The sequence below is a fragment of the Electrophorus electricus genome, chromosome 6 (genome assembly GCF_013358815.1).
Source record: "Electrophorus electricus isolate fEleEle1 chromosome 6, fEleEle1.pri, whole genome shotgun sequence".
Lineage (NCBI taxonomy): Eukaryota > Metazoa > Chordata > Actinopteri > Gymnotiformes > Gymnotidae > Electrophorus > Electrophorus electricus.
Window position 1 is genome coordinate 20,595,707 of NC_049540.1, and position 18,857 is coordinate 20,614,563.

The 18,857-nt window shown below is 39.8% G+C and overlaps 2 protein-coding genes across 3 annotated transcripts; one reads left to right on the top strand and one right to left on the bottom strand.

Annotated features, from left to right (window-relative positions):
• Positions 1 to 1,438: 1,438 nt before the first annotated feature.
• On the top strand, positions 1,439 to 4,771 carry fkbp2 (FKBP prolyl isomerase 2). Of its 2 annotated transcripts, none has more exons than XM_027023840.2 (6): positions 1,439 to 1,643; positions 2,376 to 2,534; positions 2,613 to 2,725; positions 2,951 to 2,997; positions 3,822 to 3,857; positions 4,171 to 4,771. In XM_027023840.2, exons 2-6 carry the CDS (start codon positions 2,376 to 2,378, stop codon positions 4,230 to 4,232), a joined length of 417 nt encoding a protein of 138 aa, XP_026879641.1. In that variant the 5' UTR covers positions 1,439 to 1,643; the 3' UTR covers positions 4,233 to 4,771. The 2 variants fall into 2 exon arrangements, with proteins under 2 accessions (XP_026879641.1, XP_026879640.1); XM_027023839.2 differs by having other exon boundaries at positions 1,440 to 1,572.
• On the bottom strand, positions 4,474 to 9,739 carry ppp1r14ba (protein phosphatase 1, regulatory (inhibitor) subunit 14Ba). Its single transcript, XM_027023841.2, has 4 exons — positions 9,251 to 9,739; positions 6,559 to 6,642; positions 6,136 to 6,168; positions 4,474 to 5,556 (listed from the first exon to the last, which is right to left on the bottom strand). The coding sequence occupies exons 1-4, from the start codon at positions 9,440 to 9,442 to the stop codon at positions 5,473 to 5,475; spliced, it is 393 nt and encodes a 130-aa protein (XP_026879642.1). The 5' UTR covers positions 9,443 to 9,739; the 3' UTR covers positions 4,474 to 5,472.
• Positions 9,740 to 18,857: the final 9,118 nt, after the last annotated feature.

An 18,857-nucleotide genomic window follows, 5' to 3' on the forward strand; every position in this document is an offset into this window, starting at 1 on the left:
CCACACTACAACACTTAATTAGTCATTTGCCACAAGATCTGCTGGAGTGCTATTAGGGTCATCTTTACAGACCTGCTTTTGTAGCTGAAATGTTTGGAAATAAGTATTGCAGAATAATGCATCGGAATCACAAGCTGTAACAGCACAATGCTGACAAGGACCAAATTACAACATTGTTAACATTCTCATGCTAATGAGATTAATAAAATGGTAATTACATCAGTGCTAATAATAGAACTACTGTGCTTATTTTGGTCTAACTGCATTAAAGACCTGACCATTACTAGTTCTAATCAATACTGGGGTGCCTGTTAGGTTTTAATTAATGCTCTGGTTTTTGGGCGTGGGTTAGGTTTAGAGGCTCAGCTATGCATGATCAAGAAGTTCATTTAGCATGTTTGACTATGAAAGGAGACGGGCTCTGTCTGCCTCTGAGCAGGCTCGTAGGAGCGACCCTGATCCCAGCTCATGGGACTACTGGTACCAGCGTCTGCCTGTCACTTATTAAAAAAAACAAAATACACACACACAAACCCACTCCGGAAGTAGACGTTTTGCTTAAGTGTAAGATTAGCTTTTTGCAAATATCACAGCCCAAAGCATAAAACGACAAATTTTACCATCAGAAAAGCGATACCAGTATTTGGCGCAAGATGCGCAAATCCGTACGTGCTTCATGTCATGTTGTGATTTACTGTGTACATTTCTAATGTCTTTTTAGAAGTCATAGACAACACAGTTTAATGAGATGCTTTTTTTGTTTTGAGAATGACTCTTACTCGCAGCCTCACTGAGATTAGCAAGGGAGGGGCGGGGGACGTCAACCTAGGCTACGAGACTCATGACATTTGAGTCACGTGCTGTCACAGACAAATATAGTAGATGCAATACTTATGCTTGGGGACTGAATATTTTTTCCAAATGTTTTAATTATAAAGAGACCAGTTAAACGCTCATTCCGTCCAAAAAAAAAATACGGAAAACATTTATTTTATGCACATGTCTTTTTATTCAATTTACTGCTGATCACAAAAGGCACAAGGTCCACGAACCAAGAGCAAGCCGAAGACATTATTAGTGCAATAGCGCCTCCAATTGAGGATTACTGGGTTATTTGAAGCATGCCCCAATAAGCATGGAAAATATACAAGAGAAAATGTAAGTTAAAAGCGCGTCATAATAAAAGTCCTTAATAAATAAATATTATATATATATATATATATACACACACACACATCTATTTATTTATTAAGGATATATATATATATATATATATATATATATATATATATATATATATATATATATATATATATATATATATATATAAAAAATTTTATTATTTAAAAAATCTATAATGATAAGCGCATTTAACATAATAATGAAACATTTTTCTGGAACCACCTAGCCTTTGCCGAGCACACGCATTGTGTCCATGCACGTTTCAATGTGTAATTACCACCTGTTATGGCGTAAACGTTGCTGTATTCACACGTGTGCATGTACACTTCCCCTAAAAGATCACTGTAGCTAGCTAGCTAACAGAACCTGTGCAGCCCATTTCAGCTAAAGGTAATATGCGTCAATGAAAATAATGACTATAATCGCGGGGAAAACGCCGAAAGAAATGTGATTTAAAACATGTAAGATGACTGTAGCTAAAATATGGGTATTTAGCAAGCTAGCTAGTTAGCCAACATAGGTTTCGGTGTCTCAACGTATCGCGTATGAGATGGTTTCAAATATGTTCGGCAATTAATATATTGGCCCTTCAAAAGTAACGATCTAACATGTAACTATACTGTACTTCGACAGATAACGGTAGCTAGTTGCCTCCACATGAGTGCCTAATAGAACGACGGGGTAGCTAGGTTGATGATAACTAGGTTAGCTACCTAGCTAGTGTTTGTCAGTACTGTAATTATGTATCATTTGCAGGAAACAAAGAACTTGCATTTTTTTTATTAGATTTTATCTAGTAATTAACTTGCATCTATTGTTATTAGTTGATTTAAGTATTGGCATAACTTAATGGCTTGCCTTCCGGATTTAAGGCTTAGCTCGCTGGCTAGCTAGGATAAGTAGACTAATTTAGGTTTGTGATGACGTGCGCTAAACCACCGATAGGGCACGATTTGTGCATGCTCTGTATTTCTAAATGGAAACGGTAAACATTTCGAATTTTTAGCATATATGAAGGACATGAAGCATAAGCTGCAAATCGCGATTGAGTTCAATCTACAGTACAATGTACAAAGTACAATGAAATGGTCCCGTTGGGTTTACTAGCTGCTTCCTCTTTCTATGTACCAAAGACTAGATTTTTCATCTCTACGTAGTCAAAGCGTTGTTCATATTTTTCTTCTGTCTTACAGATGAGACTATATTTGTTGATAGCAGTGACCCTAATGTCCCTCCTCACAGAGGTTGTACAAGGGGCTGACAAGAAAAAGCTCCAAATCGGGATAAAGAAGAGAGTGGATAACTGTCCTATCAAGTCCCGAAAAGGGGATGTGTTGAACATGCACTACACCGTAAGTGTCCAGTGTAGTAGGTGAAACTGCTCCCTCTTCTTTCTTTCTTGGCTGATTTTTCCCTTTATTTGCCACAAGGGAAAGCTGGAAGATGGGACGGAATTTGACAGCAGCATTCCCAGGAATCAGCCTTTTACCTTTACTCTGGGAACTGGACAGGTCATTAAGGGTTGGGACCAGGGTCTCCTAGGGTGAGTTTCACTTTAGCTCTGCTTGATGCAAAAGGGTTGCACTGTGTGGTTGATCCAAGCTAGTTCCTGTTATTTTAGCTGGAGTTAGTTTTGAGATGGGAAGCTGGCCCTAGAGCAAGGGCCAAAGCACTCTTGAGTTTGGTGGATAGGTTAACCCAGTGTGGGTTAGTGTTTTAGTTGAGAGTGAAGCCTGTTTTTTTTTTTTTTTTTTTTTCCCGACTTCAGAATGTGTGAGGGGGAGAAGAGAAAGCTGGTCATCCCATCAGAACTTGGTGAGTATAAGAACATAAATGCAATACACCTTGGTGTGGTGATGAAAATTTCCAATTAAATTGGAAATTTATGGAGGTACAAAGGTTGGTAGCATTCAACCAGAAGACTGAATGAGCTAGGTGGTCTTTTTAATTTTGCTTCTTTGTTGTTCGCTGTATATGTCTTTACGCAAAGTAGTGCTTGGAATTCTGAGGCAGATGATCTAATTTTCCATGTAAGGGTACAGTTTTGAGCCATGACTTGGAGGTAGGAAAGAGAATTTCCACACCATTAGTTTTGAATACAATTCTTCATTCAAGAAATTTAGCTGCTGAACAGATCATGACACTTCATCTGCACATGGAATTTTTGATTATTTGCAACCAACTGCTAGAAATTTGAATTCAATTAAATATTGCCTAACCATGAGGTTAATGCTAGTTAACTACTATATGCTCTGTGGTAAAAGTAGCTGAACTACATGGAAGTCACAACCATGATTGATGTTGCTGCTTTTACTCGTTACAGCGATCCAACTGTTAGTTCTCATCATCCTGTTTAGTCTGTGGCAGGCAGGACTCTGAGTCACTTTCATGCAACTGACAAGAATCAAATGCATAATAATGGATTAAAATTGTGTGTATTAAGAAAATGAAATTTGGCATTTATTAATGCTGAATGACTACTCAATTGCTACAATTTCGAGTTAAAATGAGTTAAATAGCTGTTACTGATTATTTTAGAACAAGCACTGTAACTTGTTAAATGCTGTATCCTATGTAGGTTTTTCATACGTTTGTGAAAGTGTATGACTACTTACTGGTACATTTGTTATACATTTCAGGTTATGGTGATAGAGGGGCCCCACCCAAAATTCCAGGTACAGATTCCAGACTAATGCATAGTCTTTGTGTAGTTGTTTCTTCCTCTGCTTTTAGCTGAGACGAATACAACAGTTTGCTGTAACTGTAATGTGTAATTTGTTTCTAATCAGGAATCACATCATCTCTATATAATCCCATCAAAATACAAAACAAAGAAAAGGCCACTTGGTAGCTGTTTATTTGGGTAGAAGGAAATACTGACTAACCCTGACTTACTCAGATGGCTTTAATGTTACAATCAGATTGTCAGTCCTGAGAGTGCTTCATAGACAATAAATGGAGCTTCAATATTTTGTGTTTGTCCTCTAGGTGGTGCCACACTCATCTTTGAAGTAGAACTGTTGAGTATAGAAAGAAGATCTGATTTATAATGACACACTTAGACTGTAGGTTTTAACCTGTCAATACCAGTGTACTGTGGGATCGGTGGTTTTCCTAAACTGTACAAGTACTGAAGCTGGTGAGTTCATTGGTCTAGAAACTAGCAGTGTCAGGGGTTTTGGTGGGGAAGTAGTATATTTGAGAGATGGAAAACAAAAACCTACAAGCATGCACCTCTACATTTGATTTAGAAAAAATTTGCTCAGTAAAAACATCACCTTGGGCTCAACATATTTAGCACCATTCTTTATTTTCTTAAGAACCTTACTAGACACACTTGGTTGTAAGAGTGCATACAGTACAGTATTTCATTCCAGCCAAACAGGGATTGTATGATTGAGTTGTTGAGCTGAATAAAAGTTATGTACAAAAAATGTCTGGCGGTTGAAACTTGATTAATTATAGAGCTAGACCTTTACCTCACACTGGTGTCACAATTCATCGCTGGCTCCTACATCACCTTTAGTAAAATTCATCTTGGCCTTCAGCCTACACACTAAGACTTGCTAAAAAAAAAAAAAAAAAAAAATTCTAAGAATGTAACAAAAATTGGCAAGTTCACTCCCAGGGTATTGCTACAGTTTAGACTGGTTTGATTTGAGTAATGTCCTCTTTCAGTGAGAAGATTATGAAACCTAGAGCACTATGCACACAGATCTGTTCAGTTCTAACCTAAAAAAAAAAAATCTACTGAATGAAAACAGGTCAAAGATGCAAATTCCCCTACATTCCTCTTCATTTCACATCAAAATACAATATAACCTAAGACACTTCAAAGTTAAAACAATGTCACTTCATCTCTATAGCTGCATTAGCCCATTTTAAAACAAGTTTCACTTGTTCTTGCAAGAAAAAAAAAAACTAAGTGAAAAAACGGACAATTTTTTAAAAAAGGTTCTACTTGAGTAAAAATCCACCAAGCCATTTCCTATGGCACTTGGTGTTAAGTATAGAAAACTGAATAACACCAACCATTCCAGTTCCTCTCTTACAGTACATTTAAGCTAAAAAAAGACATTACCACACTCTACTTGAATAATATATTGAGGAAACGGTACTGAAACAAAGTAAGACCATTGGGGTGGTTGACCTGCAGCTGAGATGGGCTTGGCTGAACTCCTCACTCATCTCTGTTTGACAGACACTGTGGTGTAGTGGTTTGGTCTGTGTGCGCGCCTCCACCCCTCAGGGTTGGAGTAACAGGGCTGACACTGGGGGAGCTGGTGGGGTTCAGGGAGTGAGGTCCCCCTTTTTCTGTGGGGTGCTGAGCTTCTGCATGCCTCTCACCTTCTCCAACAGTGCAGCCACAAAGTCCTGAAGGAAATCAACAAGACAGACAAAATAAGGCTCTCTGCTTTCTAACCTGTTAATTGGGTCGAAGGGTATTGCATTCTCTTCATTTTGGAAAAGTTATTGTAAAAGCACCATTAGAACTTTCCTTTTTAGCTCCATCAGATTTTTCTTCAACATTCATAACTGTCACTTCACAATGTGCAGGTACATTGTGAGGTCTCTGAGGAGATCAGTGTATTAAACTGATCAGGTATGTTCCCAAGCTCTCAGATCTCTCAACATGTTTACTTGCTACCAAACTAAATAGTGGCTAGACAGCCTTTGCCTAATATGGCTCCAAGATTGGGAATTCCCTTCATAGTGACCTGAGGTTTTTGATGATCTAGACATTTTAAGATGGGTCTTAAAGCATATCTGTTTAGCTTTGAATTAATCTGTGACTTGTGCTGTATCTTGTCTGTTTTATATATTTATCTCTTAATGTATATTTTTATATTCTGTAAATCTTGTTTTAAAAAGTGTTATATAAACAAAGCTTATTATTATTAAAATCAGGTTGAGCCAATAGCCATAGGTATGATTACTTAAATATGGACTTACATCATTAGGTTTGTAACAGTCAACAAGCAGCATCTGGAAGAGAGACAATTGACCAACATGCACAGAGATATAGAAACGTTTAGGGTGTTTTGTAATACATAATGAAATTATGTTCCTACTGGCTTGGTACAATTAGTCCAATTTAAGGGTCTTCTCAGGGCAGGTCTGTTCTGTTTATCGTATATGGGACTGCACTTTTATTTGGTGCTTTAAATAATCAAGTCTAAGGACTGGTTAATCTGCATAACATCCAATGTTTCCTTAACATTGACTTTTGTTGGTCTTCCAGTTTCTCAAATTTTATTTGTATGGTAACCTGCATTAAAACAGTTATCTACAGTAACGGCAAACACATGTAAACTGCTGCATTACAACACAGAAATCTTGAAATGCAAAGCAGAACAGTATCTGAGATGCAGGAACCTTCACTCTGATGGCTCTTTCTACATCACTGGGTAGATCCAGCAGTTCATCCACATCAATCTCCAGCTCAGGGACTTCATCTTCCTGGAACAGACACGTTGAAAGACAACATATAGGAATTAATTGGAACAAGGATTCTGTATGGAAGGAATGAGATGTAGCAGGAATTATGCCACTAGAAGGATATGTACATATAATCGGTAAGTGTCATGCACAGGCCATAATAGTATCCTTTATCTGGGACCATGCTTTGATGGTCTGTCAAACAGTAAACCGTATTCCAGTCCACTTGTCAGGATGGCTGGCTAGGCCTATCTGCATCTATTGTTTCTGTATAGTCATGTATTATCTTTTCTATCATCTGATAAAGCACGTCAGCGCATTGGTGATGGAGAAAACTAGACTCATGCTATTGTCTTCAAATCCGTGAATAAGCGAATTCTCCACAGCCTTTTGTCCATGATTTCCTTCCTCTCTTCCTCCACATAACAGGATGGGCTGAACCCCTTGAGCATGTAAGGGTGTTAGAAGACAACCCTCGCTCACTTCCTGTCAACACACACAGGAGACGATGCGTTCGGTGCACTTCCCCCTTTTTGCGGCCACCTTCTTGCATTTACCAATGGCGGACCAATGCCCTCTTCAGCTCCGCGACTGGAGCAGCCAATGGGAATGATTAAAGCGGAATGCCGCAGCTAATGATCCAGTCCACGTAACCATTCATTCACCACATCTCCGCCTTTCCACTCGCTCTCCAATCAGCGTGCACTTCCCAATCTGTGTCACTTCCTCCCTCCGCTTCAGTCTCACAGCTTTCAAGGACAGCTGTCATTGGGCCTGACTTTAGATCAGCTACCCATCTCGCACACAGTCAGTTCTCCTGCTGTGATACTGGGCACCATTGGCCCATTCCATCGGGAATGCCCGTTGTTGCAGAATTTGCTGTGCTTTACATGAGAGAGAGAGAGCGCGCGAGGGTGCGTGGGCGAATGCAGTCACTGAGCAAGCAGAAAATGTGACAGTATGGGAGCAGGTCTGAGTGAGCAAAGAATTCACACTGACCCACATTGCTATGCAGCAGTGCTAGACTGAGATGGTGAGATCTTCCACCAAAGCTCAGCGCAGAGACATTGGCATGTCTGTTATTCTCCTGTGTGGGTGAAATGCTTCCTTTAACCCTCCCAATCAATAATAATTTATGAGTTCGACTTAGAAGGATATTAGCCTTCATTCATCTTGCAAGCGTTTTATTATAGCAGTGTGCGGAGAGAGGAAGCCTGGGAACATTACTGAAGCCAGACCAGCACCTTTACTGAAAGAGGATCTTGGCTACACATCACATAGATCACAACTTGCTGGTTAGTGCATACAGCAGAAAGCTTAGCTACAGCTTTATTTTTAAAGCCATTTAATTTGTTGTCCCAGAAAAAGAACGCATGAGTCATACTGCAAGCTTGGCAGGGGAAGAGTGCAGGCCAGAGAGCGCCAGCTATTAGCCTACTGTGGTCTTCTCAAAGCAGGATTTGTACAAATTCTTGAATCCTTCTTTGTCTTGAATTTGAAAAGAAATCCCACATCATGACAAAGTGAGTTGTGTCCTTTGTCTCTGTACATCGTTATACCATTAGGTAGGTTACATTTGAGTCCAAGTTGAAGGTTGAAGTGATATAACGTGCATCCTAAAAGTCAATCTAATAGGACAATAAAACATTTCTGGGACTGGAGTAATTTCCTTTATGCAGTAATAAAGCTGCAGGATTCTCCAAATATTTTACTGGTTAATAAAACTACAGGTGTAAATGAGTTTAGGTGTAATTTCAAAATGCACTACACAATCAACTGATGAAGGAATGGATTAAGACATGATATCTATATAAGCGTTAATGGCAACACTGATACTCACCTGTGACAGGTAACCAGAGGAAGTTACTGAACACAGTATGAAGACAAAGGCCCAAGACTCATGCTTTAACACACACAAAACCCAGTTCTAAACTCAGAGGCGCATTCAATACAAAGGCTCTATTCAAACTGATCTTTAGACCTAGACTATTTGGGTCAGCATCACTGGCCCTAACTACAACAGATTTTGCATGTCTGAACAGATGACATCATCTCATATGCTGAAGGGGAGATCTCCTAGATCCCCGACGGCAAGCAATTAATACAACCTACCAAACACGTACGTGCACAACTGCTTCAGACCTGCGTGATAAACGACCATTTAACGGCCATTAATATCTAAAACTGAATCTCAAAAGGCAGAAATGTAATACATGTAATACAAAATGTGTGACAAAACAAGACTTAGAAGAGATGGCCATAATTGTGAGGTGTAATTTGAATTTTGATAGTTAAACAGACTTGGGCCTAGCGTTAGACATCGAACTACAGTCATCACCTGCATGGTCACCTTTGTTTTATGGCTTTGTCTGGAGTTGAGTCTTGCCACGCCCTTCCATGCATAAATCCATAACCATAATAAATATTGGTTTACAAGCCACAACAAATGGAAGGTTACATTGGAGCAAATATAGAACAATAATAGACAAAAACACGAGGATTATTCGCTATGAAAAATGAAATGTATGAATTTATGGCAATGCATGACTAAGAAATAACACGCTTGACAAAGGATTCCTTACAACAAAGGATCTCTTACAACAAAATCGTACTATTAGATGCGTCCTACCTCGCAGTCATATAAATTCATTAACTGGCTAACTATCCACTCCTCCAAATTCAGTCGCCTTCTCAGTTCTTTTCTGTCATATTTGACGGTTACTCGTCCTTGCTTCTGTGGAACTTCTTCTTCGGTACCGGGGGGTGTTTGAAAATAGACCCGGGGCTGAGGTGTCGATTCCGGGCTCGTAACTGCCGCCATTATCCGTATAACAAACTATAAAAAGCCGTGAGTTGATTTGAACAATACTTTGAGCATCAGTTTAAAAAAATCAGTTTAAAATCTTCTTGTTATGCCATGTGGACCTCCATTGCATCTTGCAAACGCAATCCCTGTCAAATTCAGTAGCGTATTCTTTACGATTGTCTCACGACCAAAAAGGTAGTTTAAGCTTTGCGATGGAAGCAGCCTACAAAGCAAATAGACTAATTAAACAGATCACAGCAAGGCAGGCTATTTGACACATCAGAGTCCATCTTCCAAGACTCGGTTATCAATTGTCTCTGGACACAGGTTGTGGGCGCCTCCAAGTCACCGCAGTCATGCGCCGTGCGAATGTCTCTTTTAATTAATGAATATAGGTTCATATTAGTAGAATTTTAGACGTGGTATGCTCAATTTTGGTATATAGAATAAGTCTTTAATACTCTTTAATACAAACACTGCACTGACATTTTAATATTTCCACATCCATATACGTATACTCCCCTCTGCCTTATATGGACTATTCCACCAAATCAAATAACCTCTCTTCTCGTTACCGGTGCGCGTAATCGTGACACCCAGTTAGGCAAGTATACTATTTAGCGGCCTTATTTGGGATAAAAGATATATATATATATATTTGCTTAACGGACAACAGGATTCCCAAAATTTCCACCAGCATTCACACCTCCCTGAAGTTGGGGTGTGGGGCACTTTATTAATCTGGAATTTAACCACCATGGTGATGTAGGTGATGTGATATCTGCATCAGAACCTGGGTGGCATGGCTGTTATATAGCCATCAGAATGTTCTGAGGTTCAGGTTTCAACAAGCCTTTCAACAAGAAGAGATGGTTTTTGACCCATGTATGCTTCCTTATTGTTCTTTGGAGTTGAAAATGCATGTTAACATAATGATAATATATCACGCATTCTGGAAACACATTTTCAAGCACACTGTCTCAACATGGCACACTGAAGCACTAACATTTATGTTTTAATAAATAGGGTTGTACAGCATTTCTAAAGAGGTTGATGATTGATAGCTCACATCATTTAAAAGAAAGGGATGGTTCATATTGGTTCTACTTTGTTGTTTTTGAATTATTAAGTTTAGTGTGTAACTAGAATGAGCTTCTAGCATTTTAGCTTTAATAATAATGTATACTATACTACTGATACTACTACCAATAATAATAAATCTGCATCATGGGATAGCGAGCATGTTCACGGTTTTTTGAAAGATCCAATCTACATAATGTTCCCCTTATTAAAATCAGAAAGACATGTTTGGTTACTATTGTTACCTTTTTTATTGAAACATTGGCCATATTTGTGCTCATTTTATGTCACACAGTGTCAGAAGACACACAAGCAAGTCTATTTTAATCACTTATTAACTCAGCACAATTTGAAGCAAATGTATGATGATTTAATTATGTAGTCTGACAGATCCTAATTAGTAAGCTTGAACTGCCCTTACTGTGTAGCTATGTTAGCACGGTCACTCCAGCCCAAAACCAATCAAAATCTGATTACCAAATGTGTCTAATCAACTATATCTTGAACAAGCAGAAAATTGTGTAAATTTGATTTTGATTTGGGTTTGCTGCCATAAACTCTTACAGGTCACTTCATGGACCTAAAAATACCCCTAACAATTTGAATACAACAGACACTAAACCTAATTTTAGTTTTGAGTAGGGTCAGTGAGTAACACTCTCCCAAATAAACCATTTTACTTAGCTGTCTAAAATGCTTTGGAGGCAGGGAAGATATTGTATGTTGAGACAATGTGTTCTTGTAACACAGGCTGAAGGCAGCTACCCGGGACTTGAACCCAGGTCTGACAGGAGGTAAACATGATTGCTGACCACCAGACCAAAGAGCCAGCTCTCTGAGCTCCACATAACCTTCCTAAGTGACAGTCTCTGGTCTGTCACCCCCCCCCCCCCCGGGAGTGATGTCACCATCATAATGCCTTCACCTCCAGGGAGTATCCCCTGTGCATGACACTGTCCACAACTCTCTGCACACAGCCACACCCGTCCCACTCACAGCAGGTGAGGAGTCATCAACCTTGGACATGCTCCCAAGCCACTTCTGACACCATGTGTAACAAAGGCTGAAGGTAGCCACCCTACCTGGGACTCAAAGCCTGGTCTGTCGGGAGGTAAACATGAGCACTGACCACAGGACCAAAGAGCCAGCTCTCTGACATCATAGACAGAGCACCCATTTAACCTTCCTAAGTAACTGTCTCTGTCACCGTTGTGTAATGTAAGGGGAAATGGCCTTTGTATGCTCTGATAAAAGGTAGAACCACAAAGAAGAAATTAATTTTTTCCACTTTTCCCTCCACTGTTCCAACGGTGTGTCCAGCACTTCATGGAGAACTGCTTCAATAATTGTATGCAGTTCGATATTGGATTTCACATTTCTTACTCCTGAAGGATGAAGCAGTTCCATCTTTGAGTGGCCTAATGGAAGATTCAAGTTTATAACCTGTAAGCATATATTATTATTTGTAGATGTGTAAAGTAACAATGAGTGCTGAAATATATATATTGCTAAGTCATAGAACCAGTGCTCAAATGTAGGCTTCTCAACTAACAAGGCTAACCTAACAACTACTCTTTCTATGATATAATGCATTTTGCTAATCAGCAACACACCCACTTTGGAATTATGAGGAAATATGGAAATGTTTTTGAGTTCACTGTATGTTGAACAGTGGATGGATTTATGATTACGAACTGTAATATTACAGATGCAAGCCACTGTAGGCTTCTGCTAACTGGCTAGCTAGATATGCTTCTAATGCCCCTGGTAATTTTATACGTGTATTGTGCTGAGTTATGCCTGCCTGCAGAGAACTGCATGTCTATTTGTGGTTCCCCCGAATGGCTTGGAAACCACCGGACACTGCAATATCTAACATTTCATATACACTGGTGTTTATAGCTGCTCAGGAGAGAAGGGTCTGTCTGTAGGCTGCAAGACATGGGCGGAACCACTTTGGCAGTTGAGCAATCAGACCAGAGTGGGCGAGCTGACACAGCAGCACTAACAGAGTGTTTCAGACAGAAGGTGAGAAGAAATGTACAATATATGGAAAATAATATGTTTTTGGAACACTGCATGTAAATCTATTCTAGTAGTCCCCAAAAAATAAGATTATGAACAATAAAAATGAGGATAACAGGTCACCTTTAAGATTATTCTGAGGAGCAATCACACTCTTAACATGAAGTAGCACCTGGAGCTAAAATACATTGTTTTGCCTTAGTACTTCAATGAAATGTCATTCTACCTCCCACTTGCTGAATTTTATTCTACATTACCAAAGACCAAAGAAAGTCCAGCTGACTATTCGATTAATTTAAATAAGGCAGCTGACCTTGCTGATGACGGCCTTTGTAGACGAGGCAGATGGATGGAGAGCATAGCTGAGGAAGTGGCTCCAGTGTATGTAAAGCACTGCCCTGATCATGATCTGGCCAGGATATTTAAATGTAAACCCATTCATGAAAGGAGTGCTAGATATACAAGTGACTATCAGAGAGAGAGAGCATAGGGTGTGTGAAGGTGCCAGCATATGGTTAAACATCCACACTACTGCAGTGACGGGTACAGAGTTTAGTCCAGGTTGTCATGGACAATCTATGCCAGAGGCATCTGGTGTGGTCGCCACATTTTTTCCTTATCATGTCAACAGCCAAATGTTCTGCCTGTCTGAACCCCATCCACTACTGTCCCTGGGCAGGGTCAGCCACGTCACACTACATGTGATTCTCCTTCTCCAGCCATAGTGGCATTCAGTTCTTGTCATTCATGCTGGGGATGCTGGAAGAGCTGGTGGAAGGAGTTCAGAAGCACAATGCACCTACACCTAACCACAGCTCCGAGTCTCGGAGGAGTCTCGAAGAAGTCACAAGGGAAGTGTCTTTCAGGTTTGCTGCGACAATAAGCACACTACTGCAGAGATGGTGACTCGAGTCAACGACTCAAACTCGAATCACGCTTCTGGTGTATTTTGCAAGACTCGAGACATAAATAGGACTTTTGTTTAATTGACTTCTAATCTCATACATATTATAGTGCAGGGCCCTTGCAAAAAGACATTGAAAACACACAAGGCTGATATAGGGAACAAACAATGTTGAGGGCTTGAATAATGCTAATACAAGCCCACCTGCAATGGTTTTCCAACCACCATGTTTTTGAGAAAAAAGAAAGAAAAAAACTGAATGGAAAAAACCCCCAAAAACCCTCCAAAACAAAAAACACTCAAATATCGCAAACAGATTTTTACCTTTTCCAAGAGGTAGAAAAAAGAGAGATGGAAAAGAGAGATGGAATTAACAAAGACCTACCAAGCAATAAGACCGAATTAAATTTATCCTTTTTGTTTGTTTTGTTGCTGCCCATAATCACGGTAGTTTTTTGCATAAACATAGTGGATGGAAACACAACTTAATATGCTTTTTTTTTTGGCGAAAATTTCATAAATGAGCATAAAATAATTTGTGAAATGTTTGGATGGAAACCTGGTTTCTGTCTCAGTGCTGATGTGTCTTCTGTGGAGGAAATTAAGGTCAGTTGGTCTGGACAGGCTTTGCATTTCTCCATGTGATATGTCAGAGGAAAGCAAACAGAGTTGGTTTACTTGATTGTGTGATACAAAAAGGTCTTCTCACATAACCACCTTAACCTCTATGAAGCTAAGGGGTTTGTCCATCAAATCCATCCTTCAGAACCCAGACCATTCAGAATCCCATTTAGGAGAGTGCCCCCAACGTCTGCAGCTGAGTAGACTGTTGTCTGAGATGAAATATAAAGAAATTAATAGGACATCTACCAGTGAACATCTCCATTTATACTTGTCTTGAAGAAGAATGGAGACTTATATGTCTCCACTGACTTCGATGGTTGAACAGAAGAACATTAAAAGACTCTCATCAACTTCTTCATCAGGTGTATTGTTTAGCAGCACTTGGTGGCAACTCACTTTTTAGTACCATGGACCTCACATTTGCCCTTGAATGAGGATGATTATAAGTACGTGGCATTTACATCACTTATTATCCTGCTTTGCTTTCTACCCTAAGAACTCTGTAATAGTTTTATGTGCATGATGTCCAGTACATTTGGAGGAATCTTCTGGAATCATTGCCAAGATCTTAGCCTTGAAATAGTCAATATGTGAAAAATGTAGTCACTGGCTGAAAGGTCATGTGTTTTCAGTTTGGATGGATTATAATAATCCACTTGATCACATAATGATGAAGCCTAAGCTTGACTGTTGTGAACAACACTGGGTAGCTATACTATAGTGTACAGTTTTTACATCAAGCATATGCCAGGCACAGAGAATATGGTGACGGATGACCTAAACTGTGTACCTTTTGTTGGACCTGGTTTCAGTCACAGGTTGCTTAAAAATGCCTCTGTCGGAGGTCAAGGTGGTCTGCTTCCATCCATGGCACTTTTTGTAGAGTGAGTGCTTCTAATCAGACTTCCAGCAGTGTGTGTCATGCTCAGCAAGTATGTGCTGTGTCCCATGTTGACAACACTTTTTTAAGCAGTGAAGATGTGCTCGCTCTTTTGGATTCACAAAAGAAATGGGAAGCCAGAACTAGATGGGGAGCTGGAACTTGTGGTGTTATGGAGGACTGCTTGCTTCAGATGGTGCCTCCAGGTCAGGATTCCTTGCCAGTATACTCAGAGTGAGAAATATGCAAGCTTTGCTGTCTGGAGTCCTATGTAGGAGAGAGAAAAAAGGAACCAGCAGCAGTTATCCATTACAGGAGGCACTGGGGAAGAGTTGCAGTGAGAAATGTGATTCTCTATAGGGTGTCTCATGGTCCAGGTTTGTATTTTTGGCTTCCCAGATCAAATTCATGGTGATCGGGGTGCTAATTTTGAAAGCCATCTGTTTAGCAAACCTCCCAGAGTTTCTGGTGTGAAACAAGTTGCACACCACACCCTGCCGGAAGTGGGAGTGTTGAATGTTTTAATAGGACCCTAGACAATATGATTCATGCATTGTCACCTACTATAAAGAGGGAACGGCCTACTCACCTACAGACACTGACATTTCTGTGGAATTACACTGCCCAAGAAATGATAGGGTATGTGCCATTCTATTTCATGTTTGAGAGGGTACCATGGCTCCCTGTGGATGTACTCTTTTGTTTGACCTGTGTGACCACAACATGACCAGTCAAGACAAATATGTAGAGTCCCTAACCAAAGGCTTCAAGAATACATTGGTCATAGCAGAAGAACATACCAAGAAGGCAGAGAACAGTAATAAGACACTTTATGACAGGAGGGTGAAGGGGCTTACCATCAATCCCACTGATTGAGTGCTCATGGCAAATAGGTATGGCCAAGAAATGGGTGACACACCTGTAAGATTCAGAAAAATGTTACAGGCCAATAGAAGGACTTCCATCGGAATTTGTTGTTTGCTGGTGAATTTTCTTCCAGTAGATGGGGAGAGTGCACTTTCTGATCCAGTCTCTGTCAGTCTCATGCACTCACATTCCTTGTTATAAAAAGATTATCTGGTGTCTTATACCATGACTATTGATGTGTATGGCATGTAAGATGTTACTGGCAGTTTCAAGACCTTTCGTCTAGCAGTGTTGGATAGTCAGCATACAATCAGAAATGTGGCTTTAGATAACAATGTTGAGAGACAGATCTAGATTCCGGAGGGAGAATTCTATGCTGGGATAAACAATTTCCTGATTCTTTCCTTCCACCCCTCACTGATGCAGCCCAAGCTGAGGTTTTGAAGACCTCGTCTTCACAAGATACACATAGTGATTTGTCATACCTGTCTGCTAGCTTGAGGCTGGTATTCAAGCTGAAAGCCCCATGGGTAGTGTGGATTCAGCTATGATGATAACTGTTTTTACAGCCCTAAGCTCATAATGACCAACTACTGACAGTGTACTAACAGACTTACAGACTTACTGGTGAAATTTCCACAGAGCGACCTATTTCTACCTCGCATACACAGATCAGGTCTTATTTTAGTTGCATGGTTAGAAATGTCCAGACAAGGTCTTCTTCGTGGTGCAAAACAAGTCAAGTCCAATTTATTTATATAGGGCTTTTTACAACAGATGTTGTCACAAAGCAACTTAACAAAAGTCAAAGCTCCCAGTGAGCAAGCCAAGGGCGACAGTGGCAAGGAAAAACTCCCTAGAGCATGAGGAAGAAACCTTGAGAGGAACCAAGACTCAAAAGGGGGGGGGGCATCCTCCTCTGGCCGACAATGGTCACCACAATATAAACAATATAGACAATAAGGAGCAGAATAAATAGTGAAAGAGAAAAATAAATAAATAATAAAATGAAAAAATAAGCAATTAATGTCTTGTCTGGTTTTCTAGAAGTCCTAGTCTGGGCCCAATGGGGTGTGCGTGTCTGAAACCCATATTGCATGAGAATGTCCATCCAGGGCAATGGAGAGGTAGTTGGCTGGAGTGGAGGTGTGGTGGGCTACAGCATCAGACATCAGGGGGTGGTGGGAGCAACCATGGCAGCTGAGACGGGTTGAGGCTCAGTAACATCATGACATCAGGGGTAAGTGTACCTCAGCAGAAAGAGAGAATAGATTATTAGGCATGTCCAGGTACGAAGGTGTGTAAATTAGGCATTATGTGCAAAGTTGGACTCTGGTAGATCTAGATATGGCATCATATCTTAATACAATATTCAGTCCATTTGTATATGTATGCTTCCAACTTTTAAAGACTAGTGAATACATTTCTCTTAGCCCTGCAAAAAGTTTACTTTATTTTTTAGCAAAGGTTCAGGGCTTTAGTGTGCCAGTAGGTTTAGGTTTTCAGTTCTTATATATTCAATTTATACCTGGAAAACAGGTCTTTCTTAATCTCTGGATGCTTTTGTTTCTATCCAGGGATTGTACTATAGCTGTTGTATGGTGTGTGTATATAGATCTGGTGGGCTGTATGTTGGCATCTTACAGCCAGTAGTTGGTGTGAGAGTTCAGCACTGCTCTATTGCCACTTAGTCCTTATGAATTACTTAAGGGTTGGCTGTACCTTAGTAGGTGATCTCATTTAATTTCAAGTGTTTCTGGCCATTTAACTGGTATCGATACAGTGATAATCAAGTTCAGTGAAATTCAGTTGGGTTGTATGTAGCAGTAAGAAAACAGATTTTTAAAATGTCATTGAGTTAAGCAGGTTTGTACGGTGTGATGGTGTGTGGTGAGCTACAGATCACTTAGTTTTGCTTCCTCTCAGCTGCAATAATAGCAGCTTGGGTTTTCATCTGAGCAGGTGCTCTCAGTTTTTCTCTCTTGTATTTCACTGGCAAATCAATGATTAATGTTTTAAATTTAAAAATACTCTATACATTACAATTGTCATACAAATGACCAAGTATTTTCATGAAAAGATCTATTGTTTTGGTTTGTAGCCAAGACTTTATGAGCTTTATTTTTGTTTCTGTGGGTCCCATGAAGCTCTAGGGTCACTTTTCCCCTTCTTTTTCTTTAGTTTTGCAAGTGGGAAATGAACAAGCATGTATTGTTCTTTCAGAAAAGATGTACATTTCTTTGTCTAACTTTTGTCAAATCCTCAGTTTTGATTTCATGTAAAAGAAGGAATTCTATTTGTTTTTCAGAACGAATGGTGTAAAGTACACTCCAGCATCTGTGCTGGTCCTTGATTCTACTAAAATGTAGCCTATCAGACACATATTATAAAGGTCTGAGGTTAAGTTTAGAATTGTCTGTGAATTCCTTTTTAAGGATTTCTTTTCTTTTAGAATTTTGGCTAGTTGTTTTTATTTGTTAGACCCATATTAGGGTTGGCAGTTATTAAAGGAGTAAAAGTGTGACTGTTGGTTCTCTTGCACTTTTCTGACACATTCACATTCTTACATTACTATTCAAAGTACAACTATTAACCTTGAAGTCAATCAGTCTAAGACCAGAAACTATTACCATTGGCAACAACTATCATTTTAATCTTGCTCAAAATGATCGAAATCATGCGATTACATACATGATTGCCTTACAATCTGATTGCGGTGAACATAGTTTTTAAGGTTGTAGCGTTTCTTTGCTGCTTCTGTGGACAACCCCTCGCCATACCACCAGGTGGCAGACTCTGATCACCACATTTTCAATATGATACGCATTTTATCCCTTTTCAGGAAGCGTCACACAAGGACACAGCACTGCTGTTGAAAGGGAGAAAGGAAGACGCACTGCATTTTCATTCTGTTGAGAAGGCTGAATAAGTGTGTTTCTGTACTGTTTTAAACCAAAAATAGATGGATTTCCCGAGGCATGCCAGTTGCATTTATCATTGCAGCACTGCAAATTTTAGACACCGTACATGCATCAAACACATGAGTTGTG